Source organism: Aythya marila, assembly GCF_965140915.1.
Source record: "Aythya marila genome assembly, chromosome: 8".
NCBI classification, from domain to species: domain Eukaryota; kingdom Metazoa; phylum Chordata; class Aves; order Anseriformes; family Anatidae; genus Aythya; species Aythya marila.
In genome coordinates, this window is record NC_139049.1 from 17763217 (window position 1) to 17780659 (window position 17443).

The 17443-nt window shown below is 50.3% G+C and overlaps 1 protein-coding gene across 1 annotated transcript in view; it reads left to right on the top strand.

Annotated features, from left to right (window-relative positions):
• Positions 1-658: 658 nt before the first annotated feature.
• Positions 659-17443, top strand: part of DDAH1 (dimethylarginine dimethylaminohydrolase 1) — a 55514-nt gene continuing 38729 nt past the window's right edge. The window contains exon 1 of the mRNA XM_082766398.1: positions 659-1047. Within this exon, the coding sequence (XP_082622524.1) occupies positions 742-1047 (306 nt within the window). The 5' untranslated portion in view covers positions 659-741. The remainder of the gene's footprint in view (positions 1048-17443) is intronic.

Here is a 17443-nt window from a genome sequence, read left to right on the forward strand (position 1 = left end):
GGAAACAACACAGGGGGAGTGTGCTGACAGCACCCTGCTTGGGCATGACAGAGCAGCAAGTGGCCTCTCCGTGCTGAGCCTGTCTGAACGCGGAGGTGTGGGGAGATGCCGGAGAGATGCTGGGAGATGTTTGGGTACTGGTGGTGGTTGTCAGAGCACTGCACGCCTGGAGGCTGGGTCACAGGATGACCGTGTACCCCAGCAGCTCCCAGAACGGTGAGGAGCAGTCAGTGGGCGCCTTGTGCCTGACGTGAACAAACTGAGGGGCACTCGGGCTGAGATGCCGGCCGTGGTGAGGGGCAGAGCTCGAGGTCCCTCTCCCACACGCCGGGCATCGCCCAGCCGGCCTTGGGGGCTGCCGGCCCGGCACGGACCCCGCAGCGGGCGGGAGGGCTCGGGGCCGCGCGGCGGGGCCGGACCCGACCCCAGCCCCGTCCGTTGCGGGGCCGCCTCACGTCGAGGCGCGGCCTCGCCCCCAGCCCCAGCCGGGCCGGGCGGGTCCCATCCCAGGTAAGCGGCTCCCGGCGGGGGGCGGCCAATGGCGGGGCGCGGCCGCCGCCGCCAGCCAATGGCAGCGCGCTCGGCGGCGGCCCCGTGGCGCCGTGCCCGGTGGGCAGCCAATGGGGCGCGGCCGGGCCGCGGGCGGTGCTTTATCAGCGCCAGGGCCGGCGGCGGCACGGAGCCGGTCGCGGCGGTGCTGGTGGTCCCGGTGCGCGTCCCCGCGCCGCGGCCGCGCGCAGCATGGCCGGGCTGGGCGGCGGCCCCGGCGCCTTCGGGCGCTGCACGCACGCCGTGGTGCGGGCGCTGCCCGAGTCGCTGTGCCGCCAGGCGCTGCGCAGCGCCGCCGGCCCCGAGGTGGACTTCGCCCGCGCCGAGCGGGAGCACCAGCTGTACGTGGGCGTGCTTCGGGGCAAGCTGGGGCTGCGGGTGCTCGAGCTGCCGGCGGACGAGAGCCTGCCCGACTGCGTCTTCGTGGAGGACGCGGCCGTGGTGTGCGAGGAGACGGCGCTGCTCACCCGCCCGGGCGCGCCCAGCCGCAGGAAGGAGGTAGGGGCCGGCACCGCCTGCGCGACCCCCGGCCCCGGCCCGCAGGTGCTCGGTGCCGCCGGGCTCGGCCCTTCCCTTCCCTGCAGCCGCCGCCCGGGGGTCGCTGCCGCAGCGCGGCTCAGCCCCGGCCCCGCGGCAGCCGAGCGCGGCGCTTCGCGGAGCTGCCGCCCGTGGTCTCGGTGTCGGGCGCGGCGGGGTGGGCACGGCAGTGCGGGGGGCGGGCGGGGGCTGCAGCCGGGCTCCGGGTGCTCGCGGGGCGGCTGCCGGGCGCGGTCCGGGCGGGTGGCCGAGTGCTGCCCGGCTGCTGCATCGTCAGGGGCTGAGGGACCTCTCGTACCCAGCCCGGAGCTGCAGGGCTGTCCGGCTGGCCCCTTGCCTTCCCGCAGGTGTGTCCCAGTGCAGCCATCTCTCATCTCGCAGTGGCCGTCTTCCCCGTGGGCAGGACTCGCCCCGTGATCCGTGGGCACCTGCAGCCTGTTGCTGCCCGGGATCAGTGTGTGACCCTGGGCTGGCTGGCAAGTACAGCGGGGAGTGGTCTACGTGGCCTTAGCATGCTTGGTATGGGTATGGTGCCCTCGTTCTAGCAATAAGGCTTGCTTGAGTGTTGTCCTCCAGTGAGTCCTGGATGTCTCACAGCCCTTGCACACATGTACCTCCATGAGTGCACACACGTGTATGTGCTGCTTCAAGTGCATCCCAGCCCTCTTGGAGCCAACAGCACCAGCGTGAAGCTTCCAGCAGTGGATGTTGCTCAGCTGGAGCCCAGCTGAGCTTTCTGAGGCCCTATCCCATGAGTCACTGGTGTGTGTTGCCATGTGCGCTCCAGCGGCCTGCAGGAGAAATGCCACTGTCACTGGCTGGGCTTCGCAAGTAGACAGGAGTCTGCGTGTGGAGGTGGGGGTCAGCTCTGGGTGGGTATGCTTAGAAGGAGCCTGGAAAGCAAGGGGTGGTGGTGTGTGTTACCCAGCTGGTGGCAATTGGTGGCACTGGCAGGAGGTGGGAGACTCCAGTTGCCACCAGCTGAAAGTGAGAGGTGGTATTTCATTGCCTACTTTGAGGTCTCAGGTTATGCCAATGCACAGTGAGCATGAAGAGATGAGATATGGCAGCAGAACTGAATGTGATAGTGGCTGTAACTGTTTGCTCTGCTATTTGAGGTGCCATAAGGAAACTGAAAAGCATGAAACAAGGAAGCAAAGGATGTGGGATACTTCTTTGTTTAAAAAATCCCAAGTTATGTTTTCTTCTTTATTCCTTCCTCTTTGTTCTCCTCCCTTCAGTGTTGCTAGCTATTCTGGTTCCATGAAGGCAGTGCACAAAGATGCATAACCTGAGGCTGCAGGGCTAATGAGGGGTAGTCAGTGATGCTTGAGGCTGCTTGGCCCTTGAGTGAAGTACTGTTGAGTGCAAGTACCTGATGGCATTAGCCCTCTCCTGAGGGTTAAAAGCAGCGAATTAAGTTCCATGAGTTCTATCCTGCTTATTATAAGAATCAGTCAAGTAAAAGAATCAGTCAGGTAAAACAGTCTGTTTTCTACCTCATTAACAAAAAAACAAGACATGGCATTTACTTATGTAATTCTAAATATGTTAAATTGTTTTAAATCATAATTAGAAGTTGCTCCCCAGCATCCACAAAATAATTAAAAAGGATTGTGCTGGAGAGGATGCATATGGTAACAATTTATCATTGAATTATGTAGTGTATTGTCAGTTTGAGGGTAATACAAAACTTGTTCTGTTTATATTCCTTTTTGCTGGGCTAGATCTCCTATTGATCAGCACCAACTACTTTGCATGAAGTCGTAACTCAGCCATGATTTGAAATAAAGCCTGAACAGGGTAAACTCTTAGCAGAAGCAGCAGAGCAGATTTACTTCTTTCCTTGGATGGCTTGTCCAGGCGCTATCACAAATCAATGTAAGAGGAAGCTTTGAAGCACAACTTGAAACTTATTAGTTTCCTTGATTGAAGGGGCAATCACTCCCATGAGCTTTCTATGAATTAAAAAACAAACTATAAATATCCTTCAGCTCCTCAGCACCTATGTGGATGTTATTCAGAGCATGAAGCCAGGCTGTTCACTTGTGTGGCAGGAGGGCAGGAGACAACAGGCTCAGTGGAAGCAGTACATTTTAATGGGGTGTAAGGAGGCTGCTCACAGTGAGGGTGGCCGGGCAGTGAAATGGGGGCCTGGAGAAGCTGTGCAGTTGTCTGTGGAGGCTTTCAAGACCTGACTGGATAAAGCCCTGCATGACCCGATCTGTTCTCATAGCTGGCCCTATTTTGAGAGGGAGGATGGACTAGGAACCTCCTGAGGTCTCTTCTGACTTGAATTACTCTGGGCATGAAGCCTGTTGTAGGTTGGGGTACTTGGAGATGGGCATTGTCAGTTAATGGTCATGAAATTTGCCTGCCCAGGACATGAACAGTCACCAGATCTGGGTGGCTCCATGTCTGATGGATCCACTGCCAAAGTCAGAAGGACGAGGCCCTGTGAAATCACTTTTCTCATGCTTTCTGGAGGACTTAGCTCCTAGCCCAGCTGGCCTGTCCAGCCCGGCACAAACATGACTGGGGCTCGTACCGTCAGTGGGCGGCGGAGGGAAGGCAGTGGCTGCGGTCCACGTGCGGTAGGGGTTTCTCACAGTGCAGTCCTGCTCGCTTTATGTAACAGAGGCGTAGCCCCATGAGCACTGCAGCAGTGCGGCTGGCGCTCGGCTTAACCCAGTTAACGCGAGGGCCGTGCGCTGAGCACGCGCTGCGGCCCTGCCTCCCGTGAGGCTGGGAGTTGCTGCAGCCAGGCACGGCCTGCTGGTCTCAGCCCTGACCTGCGGGGCTGCTGGACACCGCTTCTGGGAAGTGTTAACAGAGGAGGGCTCATGTCCAGGCAGCTTGCCAGGAGGCCTGTGGTGGGCCAGGCTCTGAAGCCCCATCAGGACAAGGGGAAGATGAAGGGCCTGGGGGCTGCTGTGGTACAGCCTGGCTGGGCACAGCTGGAGCAGTGCACGGAGCCGCTCAGCCCTCCCGCCTGGCAGGCGGCTCATCAGGACACACCATCCCTGTCCTCCCCCACTTCATGTTACTGAAAACCATAATGCAATATTTAAGAACTGTCGCGGAGTGTTCTTTTGCTGACTAGACTCCTTATTAAGAAGGCTTGTTATCAATTACTGCAACGCTGTGTGTAGCAGGCACGCTTCTGCAGCAGTCTTTAATAGCACAGACTGAGCTTCCAGGCTGTACAGAGACTGGTGGTTCCCCTTCCAGCACCATTGGACTCTTTACTGGTTTTCTGCCTGGAACAAAACCCAACAAAAACCTCAACCCACAGATTGCTTGTTCTAGCTCCAAGTTATTGTAGGGAGGAAAAAGAGTTGAATTAAACTTGGTCATGTTCAGTCAGTACTGGGAAACAGACCAGTATTTTTTTTAGTAAAGCAGAAAAATTGGTCATGCATTTAATGATTTGTTTGCAAGAGGCAGAGGCTTATTTCAAGGCATTATATTTCTGTGTTATCAACTCCTGAACTTATTTTAAAATTCATAGTTTCTGGAGAGTTTTGGATTTAGCAGAAAGGTGAAAGCGTTTAGAGTAAGCCAGAGATAGATACCTAATGCGGATAAGCTGCTGTTTTGTTTAGCTGTGTGCAGTCACCAGTGCACTTAATGTTCAAGTTGAGTAACTCTAATGGAAATGTTGTGATCACTGATCAGGTTCCAGCACCTTTTGTTCCAGCAGCGTGTTCTCAATTGCTTATTCCTCTAGTATAAACATTTCACGTCACCTCCTGAACGCACCAGGGCTAGATGGGGAGAAGAGCCCCGATCAGCACATTGCTCGTACTGCCTAAGTTGTCTTAATGTGCTTGGGATAGCACAAACAGCACTTCTACCATTTCTGTGCTTATGCAGGCAGATGGAAATCCAAAAGCTCAGCGAAATATAGCCCCCGCTAACCTGGCCTCTTCTTTTCAGCTGCTGCATTGGGAAGGGGAGAATGTCTGGGATCTGCTGCAGAAGAGATCACCAAGTGATTCTTCCTTCAGAAGTCAAGAGGAAATCTTGATCCAAGAGCCCTCTCTCTTCCCACCAAAACCCATGGGGGACCAATCTGTGGGGCTGCATTCCTGCAGCATGGGGAGGGAGGAGAGGCAATGAGGATGGGGTGAATAACAAGGGAATATGTTTATCATGTGCTGTCTTCTCAACAAGTTTTGGAAGAGCCTCCCAGTTGCCCCTTGAGCATCTCTGGGTTCTTCCTGAATCTGCTCACTGGGTGGCAGGGCCCTGTGCACAGCTGTGGTCCTGCTGGGCCATGTAACCTGCTGCTCAGCACCAAGCACCCCCCTGCACAGCCACCCCATCCTGCTCCATGTGCTCCCATGGGGCTGCATGGAGAGGTTATCCTGGAGCTCATGCATGCGCTGGGCTGTGGACCTGACTGCAGCCTGGTGCTGCCAGGAGTGGTTCGTGGGCTGGGTGGCCAATGCCTCTGAGAAAGAAGAAAGCAAACAGGTGAGAAGTTGCCTGCATAGGCAGCTCTGGTTGTGGTGCAGCTGCCAAATGACAGACATCTCGTCCATTCCATCTGCAGACCTCAGTAGTTCTGTAGGATAATGCCTGTTGCAAAGTAATAAAAGAGCTTGACTCTGGAGAAATGTTTCAAGGCTCTGCTAGTTCCTGAACTTAAATGGGCTATGGGGGTTTATTTTATAGCACATGCTAGTATGCAAGAGCCTGTATTTGCTGACTAATCACTTAAACCAGCATTTTTCTGCACAACTGGCAGAGACCTGTCTCATTTCCATGGAGGATTAGCACTTGCTGATTGTTAGAGAGGCAAGAGATTAAAAAAATCCACCAACTTTAATTCATAGTTCTGTAAATTGTCATAACAGATCCTGGAGGTTGTCTTCAGTTGCACTGGCTGCTCTGCATTCACTTACTGTGCTTCACCCATGCTGTTACTGGTTAATGTTCTGCCTAGAAAGCTCGGGAGGGAGTCTCAGGGGTTACCCCTCTGTCATTACTTAGTGTTTAAACCAGCTGGCGAGTAAACAGGGGCAAAAGCTTTGAGGATTGACAAAACAATTAGAAATGGTGTTAGGCACCTTTCTGCCCTCAGGCTGTGTTTTTTTTTTTTTTTTTTCTTAAATGCCTTTCCAATTTTACACTGAGCCATACACAAGCTCCTTTGGCCTCTTCTTTTCAGTGTTCTCATTCTAACTTCAAAATCAGAAGTGTAAAAGATACTGTCGCTGGTTGTCACTGCTATCTGCAGCTGTGCTGAAAACAAGTCCAGAAGTCCTAGTCAGATGTAGGAGAAGATGGTTAAGATGGATGGATACCTGGGCTGTGCTTGTCTTTTGCAGAGACAGTGTGTTCTCAGTGCTCTCTACACAGAATGGATGCAGCTAAGTGCTATGATCTTCCCTCTCTGACCTGCAGGACAGAGTGTGTGCTGGGGCCTGTGCTGAGGGAAAGCAGCTTTCTCCAGGAGCAAACAGGTGCTGCCCATCTTGGGGTACAGAAGGCGACCAAGTGTATCTCCTCAGAATCTACATCAGTACTTTATGCAACTGGTTTCGTTAGCTGTCACTTCAGTGTTTTGGTGCTAGCATATAAAATAAAGGAAAAGCACCCAGTGGAGAAGTTCTGTCTTGTGTGCAGCTTTCCTCTTGAAGAGACCCTGAGGTGAGTTTTAAAAGAATCACTGACAGCATCAGACCTGTATCAGGAGCCTATGTAATTGCAGCCTCAGACATGTGGAAGGAACACTTTAGCCTCTTTAAGCAGCCTACTTCAAAAGCAGGTTGTGTTTGTTTCTGTGGCTCTGTTCCTCGTATCTTTCTGCAGCTGGAGTGTTGCTGTGTAGTTTGGGTGTGTTCTGCTTTGGTCTCCAGGTTCATTGCTGATGGAGCTCTGACCCTGCATTAATAGGGCTGACACTTCAGGCAAATGGGTCATGCCAAGAGCTGCATTCTTTGATTTTTCAATTTTGCTTCTGTAATCACAGATCTAATGAAAATATTAGGAAGCAGCTTCTAGTCAGATCAATATAAGTGGACTGTATTCATTATAATTGGTTTCTATCTATAGAACTGTAAAATGATCTTTAAGGATGGTCTAGGAGCAAGTCGAGTTCAATGCTCTTCTACAAGAGGCGATGTTTAGACTTTAATAAATTGCTACATCAAGTTTCTCAGCAATATGAGTTGCTGACCAAAAGATTCAAAGCAAGAAAGGCAGAAGCCAAATTAAATGCCTGCTTTTAATATCCTGTGAACACCAATTATTATTTTGCAAGCCTGATGTCAGCTGTTGTACCTCTTTAATCAACAATTCTTTAGCTGTGATAGTCGGTGAGCTTATGGTTCAGTGCAAATGCTAAGTGGTTAAAGGTTCCAAATAACCTTAAGCATTTCCATAAGAAAGTGAAAAGAGCCTTTTCTACTGTTCTGACTTATCCATATGGCTCGGAGCTACCCTGCTTCTTCCCCAAGGGATTCCTGCCCAACTGTCAGATTGAAGCTAAATCTTTCTCTTTGGCAGCTGCCTTACTTAAAAGCATCATAAAAATTGCTTTAACTCAGTCACTGCTGGAAGCTTTTTTGGAGTACAAAGGCGGGTTCCTGGCATCCCCAGTTGTTTGAGAGATTATTTTTTTAATCTCATACTCCCTACAGTTCTGCAGTACCCCGTGTACCCTGCCAAGGAGAGGGTTTATATGTGGGCTGCAGCACTGCCTTGCTTGTGGTGTGATCTGGCAGCACCTTCTGAGAGCTGAGTGGGATGCAGCGGAGCTGCTGTGTGCTCTGCTTCTGCCTGCTGGCTCTGAGACACTTCAGTGTGGGGAGCGCAGTCCCCAGCTGAGCTTCCCAAGCTGTACCAGTAGCACAGGCAGCAGCTGCTCCCAGTGCCGTGCCAGGACACACACAGGAAGAAGTGCGTGTCTTTGTTTCCCCCCTCTGCCGCTTGCATGCTTCCACTTGCAAATTCAGCTCTGGTTTGCTGGGAATACGTGTGCGGAGTGCCTGTCCTGCAGGTCAGAGAGGTGCCTGTCTGTCGCTTTGATAAAGCTTGTAAAACTGTTGGCTCACTGTAAAATATACATACTGCTGACTTAGGAGCATACATGTGGCAAAGGTAAGACCCTCTGGTTTGGTCAGGTGGGATTTGGGGAGAGTTAGTAATAGGTCCAGTTGTCCTTAACAAACTCAGTGCCTCCAGTTGTCCCTCTTGTGAGGGCAGCAGAGCATGCAGCATGTCAGCAAGCACGACTGGTGTAAACACTGACCTTCTTAATTAAAGCAAGCACACTTAGGCTTGCATTTCTGTCAATACTGTTCTTCTGCCCTTGCTGGTTTCCCAGGAGTGATTCTGGAGGATCAGGCTGGTCCTTGACCTTGGCTGCAGACACAGCAGGACTGCGCTGAGGATGCTACAGGAGGTGACCATATAGCAAGGTTTAATTTGCGTTACTCTGTTCTGTTGAATGAGTTGGTGAGCTTAGTGGTACAAATTAGTCCAAGAAAATGGTGTCTGTGCTTCTGTGTTCAGTTTTCAGAGGACTTCTTTGTTTTAAGTCTCCTGGTAAACAGTACTGGATGAGAAATATAGGCTAGATTAGTGGATGTCTGACCTGAAACATGAGTTGCCTATACAGAGCAGGAGTCTCCATCACCCAGAAGTTATCCCAGTGCATAGACATCTGTGTACAAGCCCTTGCTTTTGAAAGGCCTGCAGAGGTTAGTGCCTGCAGAGCATGTGCTTCTGTCAGAAACGTAATTACCATGGTCAGTAACTACTGATCAATTTTTGCTTAAACACACTATTTTTGTAGAGGAGCACATCTCTGTTCAGTCAAGTTTTATGCTGTAAGAGTTTCGATCTGGCCAGTGGTAGGAACTGGTTAGTCATAGCTCTAGAGTGAGATGAGCGATGTGCTCACAGCATTGGGTGACAGTATCTTTTTTGCTGCCTTTCTTTGTAGTAGTAGCAATACCTTCTTTTAAGGAAGTGTTTTATGGCTCAGATGTACCTGAGTCAGGCCTTGCTTCCATCTAACGCAGCTGATAGCACACAATCCGGCTGAGTCAGCTGGTGTATTCTTTCTGTTACTTCACACTGATAGCAAAACCAAACAACTACATCAAAAATAGCTTGTTTGAGACTTGCAGGATTCATTTTAATTTCAGTAGACATTCAATGCTTGGCACTGTCTTTAAAAAAAATAAAATAATTGTGCTAATTTGTTTTTGGAAGGGCTGTACGTGTTTATAGTAAAGGAGCTGGCGCTCTGCCTGCTTCTGAATGCCAGATGAAGTTCTATGGTAAAACCAAATTGTCTGTCTCAGCTCAGTCCCAGCTGGCCACTGCAGCAAGCTGAAACAAGACCTGCCACATAATTGGAAACTAGGAGCAGTGTTGTGATATCTTTCTGGATTTCTTTCCTTTTATCTGTGAAGAGGCTTAACCTAGAGTTGTCATGGGAGCTGGATGCTGTATGTTTGTTCCCACACCCCATGGGGGGGATGTTTCAGGACAAGAGCCCTGCACACACCAATGTCTCTGGGTGGTTGGTGTCCTTTGAGTTGCAGGCCAGCAGCCATGGAGGTGGTCAGCTCCTTCCAAGCACTCCTGTTCAGCTAACTTGAAAGGTGAGTGCTTTAGAGAGGGAGCCAGGTTGTGGCCTGCTGTCCAGAAGTAGCAAGCTGCTGTTTTAAAAGCACTTCAGATGTTTAGTACTAATTTCCAGGTTATGCCTCTTTATAAAGATGAGATGTTTACCAGTCCTTCAGGAGTTCATTTTGCAAACAATTTAAGTGATTTGGAGAGTTTCATCTACCCAGATGGCTGAGTGTCTGGCATCACTGTGCCTGAAACCACCAAGGTGGTGCCTCTCGAGCACCTCATGTTCTTCTAGCCCTGACTGTACAGAGGAGCAGAGCTGCAGCTCTTGCTAGCCACTAGGTTTCCCCAAGGCTTAATGCTAGTTTGTGGCTCATCTTATGTTGAAAGCCTCTGATGGGAATATTAATGCCTGTGCTGACAACATGTGGTAGTTAGAGCTGAAGTGAGCAGCGCTGTTGAGGGCCAAATAGAAACTGCTTAAAGATACTGCTGGAGGAGGATATGAGTTAGATAACTATTTCTAGAATTTCTTGACTGTATTAGGATGTTCCCTTCTGAATGAGCACTTCAGAAGAAGGGTCAGAAAGAAGACCCTAGCAATTACAGGCCTGTCAGTCTCACGTCAGTGCCTGGTAAAATCATGGAGAAGTTGGTTCTCGGACTCATTGAGGCGCACCTGGGGGACAAAGCAGTCATTGGTCCCAGCCAGCATGGGTTTGTGAAGGGTAGGTCCTGCCTAACTAACCTGATTTCCTTTTATGATAAGATCACCCGTATGGTGGACCAAGGGAAACCAGCTGATGTGATTTTTTTGGACTTCAGCAAGGCTTTTGACACGGTTTCCCATAGGATCCTACTGGACAAAATGTCCACCATACAGCTAAATAAAAACATCATACGATGGGTGAGCAATTGGCTAACGGGCAGGGCCCAAAGGGTTATGGTAAATGGAGCTGCGTCAGGCTGGCGGGCGGTCACCAGTGGGGTCCCTCAAGGCTCCATTTTAGGACCGGTACTTTTCAATATTTTTATAAACGATCTGGATGTAGGAATAGAGGGTATTTTGAGCAAGTTTGCTGATGACACCAAACTTGGAGGAGTTGTGGACTCAAATGAGGGCGTAAAGGCCTTGCAGAGGGATCTGGACAGGTTGGAGAGCTGGGCGATCACCAACCGCATGAAGTTCAATAAGAGCAAGTGCCGGGTCCTGCACCTGGGACGGGGAAACCCTGGCTGCATGTACAGACTGGGCGATGAGACGCTGGAGAGCAGCCTAGAAGAGAGGGATCTGGGGGTCGTGATAGACAGCAAGTTGAATATGAGCCAGCAGTGTGCCCTGGCAGCCAGGAGGGCCAATCGTATCCTGGGGTGCATCAAGAACGGCATCGCTAGTAGGTCAAGGGAGGTGATTGTCCCGCTCTACTCTGCGCTGGTGCGGCCTCACCTCGAGTACTGTGTGCAGTTCTGGGCACCACAGTATAAAAAGGACATGAAACTGTTGGAAAGTGTCCAGAGGAGGGCTACGAAGATGGTGAAAGGCCTTGAGGGGAAGACGTACGAGGAACGGCTGAGGTCACTGGGCCTGTTCAGCCTGGAGAAGAGGAGGCTGAGGGGAGACCTCATCACAGTCTACAACTTCCTCGTAAGGGGTTGTCAAGAGGCAGGAGACCTTTTCTCCATTAACACTAGTGACAGGACCCGTGGGAACGGGGTTAACCTGAGGCAGGGGAAATTTAGGCTGGACGTCAGGAGGGGGTTCTTCACAGAGAGGGTGGTTGCACACTGGAACAGGCTCCCCAGGGAAGTGGTCACTGCACCGAGCCTGTCTGAATTTAAGAAGAGATTGGACTGTGAACTTAGGCACATGGTCTGAACTTTTGGGTAGACCCGTGCGGTGTCGAGAGTTGGACTTGATGATCCTTAAGGGTCCCTTCCAACTCAGGATATTCTATGATTCTATGATTCTATGATTCTAAAACTTTCTTTTAAATACTGCATACATCCAGTATTGCTGAGAGGCCACTTTTTTTTTTTTTTGAACGGGGCTTAGATTATTCACCTGGATAAGAAATGCTGTGTGATGTTCTGGTTACCTGTCTTGGAAACACAGCATAAGCAGAAAAGGTAGGGGTGGCTGAGAAGACCTTGCTGTGGCACAGGACTGCTGTTGTGTGAAGTGGGGCTAATTAGATAAATGCCTTCATCTTAAAAAGCTATTCTGGGGAGGGGAGAAATAGGAGAGCTCTATAATATCTCAAATGGTACAGAGAAAATGAACTGGGAATGATAAAAACAACCTGATGACATCCAGAGCAATACCCACGCAGCAGACTCGTGCCGAAGGAAGTACTTCGTCATGCAATGCACAACTGAGCTGTCAAGTTCATTGCCAGGATGTTGTGGGGTTCAAAAGTGCAGCTGGGTGTAAGTTAACAAAAGAGATCCATCAATAGCTGTTCAACACTTTGATCCAGACACAATATCTGGTTTTGGAAATGTGTATGCTGCCTCTTACAATATAAGCTGAGAAAAAGTATACCGGAGACAGAATCACTCTATACTGTTATTCTTCCCTTAAGCTGCCAGTGCTGCTGGAGTCAGGCTACTTGGATATCCAGGTCCCTGTGACCCACTTAAGCAGCTGATGTATTATGAATAAGCTGTAATACTGATAGCTGGTTAGCAGCCTCATAATGAGTCACTCACTGTGATCCTGAAGGTTATGAGTGGTTCAAGGGCTGCAGTTTGGGACATGCATCTCCACTGCTGCCCTGTGTGAATCCTGCAGTCACCTTGCTGGTGTTCCTGTCCCGTGGGGCAGTGGGAACCTGTGCTCAGGCTTAGTTCGGGTGTCAGGTGGTGCTAGGTGGGCTGCTGTAGCACCACATGTGGATGCTCTGAGGTCAGGTGTTAACTTCTGTCTTCTCTGCCTCTATCCATCCTAGCACAGATACTAGAGAATTGCATGATTCCACTATTAAGACAGGCTGAGATATTTTATGTCAACAGTATGGAAGGATTTTTTCCCCCCTTCCAAGTCAGATTAACCCTAAGAAACAGTGCATACTTTGTAATGTGGAGATCTCTCATTGGGAAATGTTGTTTCTAGCTTTTCCACATCAGCTGTGAAAACACATAGCCATCCAAGCTCTGCAAAACGATTCTTAGAAAGGCCTAGCAATGAATGCTTGGCATACAGAGGTTTGATGTATTGACAGCCAGGCTTAGTGAAAGTGTCCTTGAGGAGGTCTGGAAAAAAGGTGCTGTGGGGAGGGTGGTCTCTTCTGGGCTTTGAGGTCAACATTGTCATGGGGGAACTGATGGCAGCTGATAATCTGCCACTGTTGGCTGTGGAGATCATGGTCAGGCTTTCCTGAATAGCATGATACAGATAGTAAGCCTGAAGGCATCAGCCTTGGTGGTAGGAAGCTCTTTCTCAGAGGAGCCTTTTGGAAAAGGTGTAGCTCTTTTCTGCACTTATACCTCTGCTTTACAGGTAATCAATTTTTTAAACATGTGCAGAGCAGAACTGATCTTATGCCTGCGAACAGCACTCACAGGAGGCATTTCCAGGTAGGTCTGATGAATGGCAGGGTGCCAGGAGTGGCATCCATCTTGTTATCTGAGATAATGCCACGAGCAGCCTAAAAGCCCTTTCTGACAGCAGAGCATCGAGCTTGGCCTGCAAAGCCTCCTGCTTGGCCTCCTCCCAGCTGTGAGCCCTTTCCACAGACACCTGGTGCAGCCCCATGGCCTCAGTGGTGGGCCCCTCAGATATGGGCTGCGTGAGCCTGGGACCTGGTGGTTTGCACCCAGGCCCTGCTGGGCAGGAGGAAGGGCTGGAGCTGCATCTCTGTCTGCTTCAGTGACACTCGTTTGGCTGCAGTGTGCTCCCTGGGGCTTGTCTGGCCTGCTAGCTGCAGCTTCCCTTCAGCACTTACTGCCATGGCACTGTGCAATGGCCATGCAGGATGACTGAGGAGCAGCAAGAATAAATGCCAGAGAATATGAAACCAGTATGAAGAAGAGTGCTGCTATCCAGCCTCTGACAAAGACAGTGAGTTTGTGGTACCAGTGGGGAAAATACTGCGCTGACTGTCCACAAGCAGTGAGCAGCTCAGGTCGGGGTGAGTGTCTTCTCTCTCCGTGGGCTGTCTGGTTCATGATCCAGTCTTGATACTTGCTGAACATGGCTTTATATTTCACATTTCTCCTTACATAAGGGAGCTTTGGCATAGATGTCAGCAGCCACCAGAAACTGCGGAAAGCTTATGAGCAGCTGAAATGCTATCGTGCTTGTTTTTTTTTTCTTTTAGGGACTAAAGGCTCTGATTGTAATCTTGCACCAGGCTTCTGATTTTAACCGAATTTCTGCTTTGAGTTTCTTTACCCTCTCTACAAGCTTGCTGCACCCAACCAGAGGCCTAGCGGGAGCCCATACAGGTCTGCCAGCCCTTCTAGTGGGCAGCAATACTCCCAAAGCTTCTGAAGAGATGAGTTTGTATTGCTCAGGGATAGAATGTAAACAGCTGTTAATAAAACAGTGTGTATGGTCCTATTGAGATCGTGTAAATATGAGGTCTGTGCCTAGAAATAGCTCTGGTTTGTGTTCCTGAAAGCAGATTCACCTACGTCGCTGCACGTGAGGTGCTGTGCTGCCAACAAACCCAACTTCCCTGGGCAGTGTGAGGGGTCGCAGGAGGCAACTTTAACTTTATTACCTTACAATGTGCATATTGACAGTCACTGAATATCTGAGTGCACAGAACAGAGCATGGCCTCGGTATCAGCAGGAGGGATCCAGGGTGGGAAGCAGCCCCCTGTGCCCATGGAAGCGTGAGGCTGACCAAGTGTGGGGGCTGCTGCAGCCTGCACCCAGGGTGGCTTTGGGACCTGAGTGTAGGCCCCACCCAAGGTAAAGACAAGCAATTGGTGCTTGTATGTAGCATTAGTGTTCAAGGAAGGGAACTCTTGGATTTTATGTCCTGTCTTATGTCTGTGACGCAGGTGTATAGGTAGCAAGGGCTTAGTCCTGCAGGGTGCAGTGCTTAACGCGCAGCCTGTAATCATTCTCCTTAGCTTAAAGCGCTTAAACTCTTTCCTGTGTTGTCTGCTTACTTACCCTCTCTCTGAGCTGATCTCATGACCGTGTTTTGCTGTAGTGGAAAGTCTGATGTAATGCAACATTTGTCAAAATGACATGGCTTTAGCTTGAAAGTGTTTCTTAGCCTGAAATGTTGACTAGGAGATCTTAGACTATAGCACAGTGCCTGCAAGTGTGGTTAATAGTACAATAGCTTGTAATAGTAATATTAAATGCTGTGTGTAGTAATATGTAATATATCCTGCAGTGGGTTTTATGAACCCATCCATGGGTTCATGGTTTTATCCATACGTAGCAAACATCTTTAAAGAACGCTCTGTCTGTGTCTGCTTTGTGTGTGCTCCCCTGGGGTGGGGAAAGCCGGCTCTTTGTTGGTGATGCATAAAGCACCTGATACATCTCCCCTGAGTGCTGGCTGCTTTAGTACTCAGCCTTCCTGTAGGCCTGTCCCTTCGCACTGAGCAGAGAACAGACACAGTCATGTAGCTTCAGGGGGAGTGCTCCAGAGCCCAGAGGGGCTGGGGGTGAGGAGGCTGCTGTAAGCCCCAGCTCCCCTTCAGGAGGAGCAGAGCTCACCTCGTGCTGCCTGGTGCAAGGCATTACCTCCACCCCTGCGCAGGCACCCGAGTAGGTGATAACTCTCACAGATGAGATCAACAGCAGGGTCTTTTAAAAAGTGCTTAAGCATGTCTGGATAACAGCTCATGGTGTGCTGAGTGTCCTCTGACCCCTGGCCAAAGCCTGGGATGGGAAGTCCAGGCGCAGCATCTCTGAAAGGCAGGGCTCATAGCTTCTGAGCTTAAAGGGGATTTAGGAGCCCAGCCCAGCTGTAGGAGCTTGTACTGAGGAGTTCTGGCTCCGGTTTCTAAACTGGTCCTTAACACTCTGCCAGTATGCTGGGAGTGTGCTGCCACAAAGGAACCCTCTCCAGTGTCCAGCATGGCCGTGTTACCTCCTGCCAGCAGCATGGGTGTATGTTCAGGCTGTTCTGCAAGGTGACACCTGACAGGAGGAGAGGAGATGGCTGAGAGCATCTGTACATGGTCTGAACTCTGCATTTCCAGCAAGGCTTTACCCAAGCCAATCAGTGGGAACTGTATTGTCCTACCAGTGATGCTTAGAAAGATGTTCCCTGAAGTACAGATGGGGGGTGCAACAGCCTGCAAGTATCCAAAGTGTTTACCGTGAGATTAGTAACACTGAGAAGTGTTGTCCAAGTGGGGTGCAGGCTTGCACAGTAACCTGGTAGAAGAGCTCTTCAGTCCTTCATGGGTTGCACTTCTTAGAAATGTGCATCTCTAGGTCTTGCTTGAGGCTTCTACGCAGTTTTCACCAGCTGGGTCATCTTGATCAAAGCACTTGCTGGAAATACCCACGGGCTCATGGAAACACAATTTACTGTGCTGGGAGGGTCAGCTGTTTGTTCTTCCCATAACACTTGTGTCTTAGTACTGAACTGCCATGATGTCCCACTGTGATGGTGCCTTACCAAGCTGGTTTCTGGGAAACACATTTTTTGGTGATACCTTCAGCACTGTAACTTCCAACTCAGTTCATTTCAGTGGAAGCCACCCAGACACCCACTGCAGCAGAGAGAAGAGCCAAGTTATTTTAAAATTCTAAAAATTATTTTTTTCACTTTGCATTCCTGGGTCTTGGCCTGAAGAAGAAATGGTAGTGCCAAAATACCGCGAGAACGTCTGTTGTTGCAGTATGTCTGGCTGAACCAGAAGCAGGAAATTCTTGTGAGAGCCTGTCTCATGAGATTGCCAGCCAGCTCCAAGGCTGGCCCTGTTGTTGGCTATTAGTGCAAAATGGGGAGGTGGGGATGTAGCTGAGAAGGAAATAGCTGAAGATGGGTGAAATGGCTAATTAGAAATGATGGCAGTGTTTGTATGGGGGGAGGCAATGGTTTTCTTTGTTTGGGGTGTAAAAGCAATGAATAAATGAAGCAAATGTGCATCATGTCCCTTCTTCCAGTGGAGGAGGACATGGGGAAGCTCCCTTAACAGTTTGAGAGCTCCTCTGCTGGAGCAGGTCTGGCACTACTCTTCCTTGGGGCCTCCCTCTGGTTCAAGGGGGGCCAAGCCCAGCATTTTGGTTCACAAGCCTTTTCTAACTTGTAGGTCAGGAATTTTTCCTTAACCTGGGCTAGACTCTGCTCTAAAACTTTCCGCGCTGTCGTGTGCAGGGCTGCCTGGGCAGAAGCCAAGATACCGGCACTGAAGGGAGGGAGCTGAGCTTTAACCTCCGTCCAGCAGACTTATTCCACCTTGGCTCCATTTCAAGACAATTTTAAAAGCTGTATCCAGCTTATGCTGCCATTTTCGGCATTATTGCTCCTGGTGGAGCTGTAACGGTGGGGAACTTTAAAGGAAAAGGGCATAATGGAAACTGATTAGAGAAGTGGGGAAAGTCTCGGGGTGCAATAAAGCCTTGCCCAAAGAAGGGAAGGGGACAAGGGGAGGCCTTAAAAGGCATGCATTCGATCACAGCAGGGCAGGAAATAGCTTTAGGAGAGTTTTTCTTTGGTCCATTCATAACCTGGTTTGTACCTCATTAACTTTCTGTTAGTGCATTTTTTCTTCTAAGGTCCAGGGTAGTTTATTCCCACAGAAGTCAATGTGAAAGAGTCATTCAGTGCCAAGTGTGATC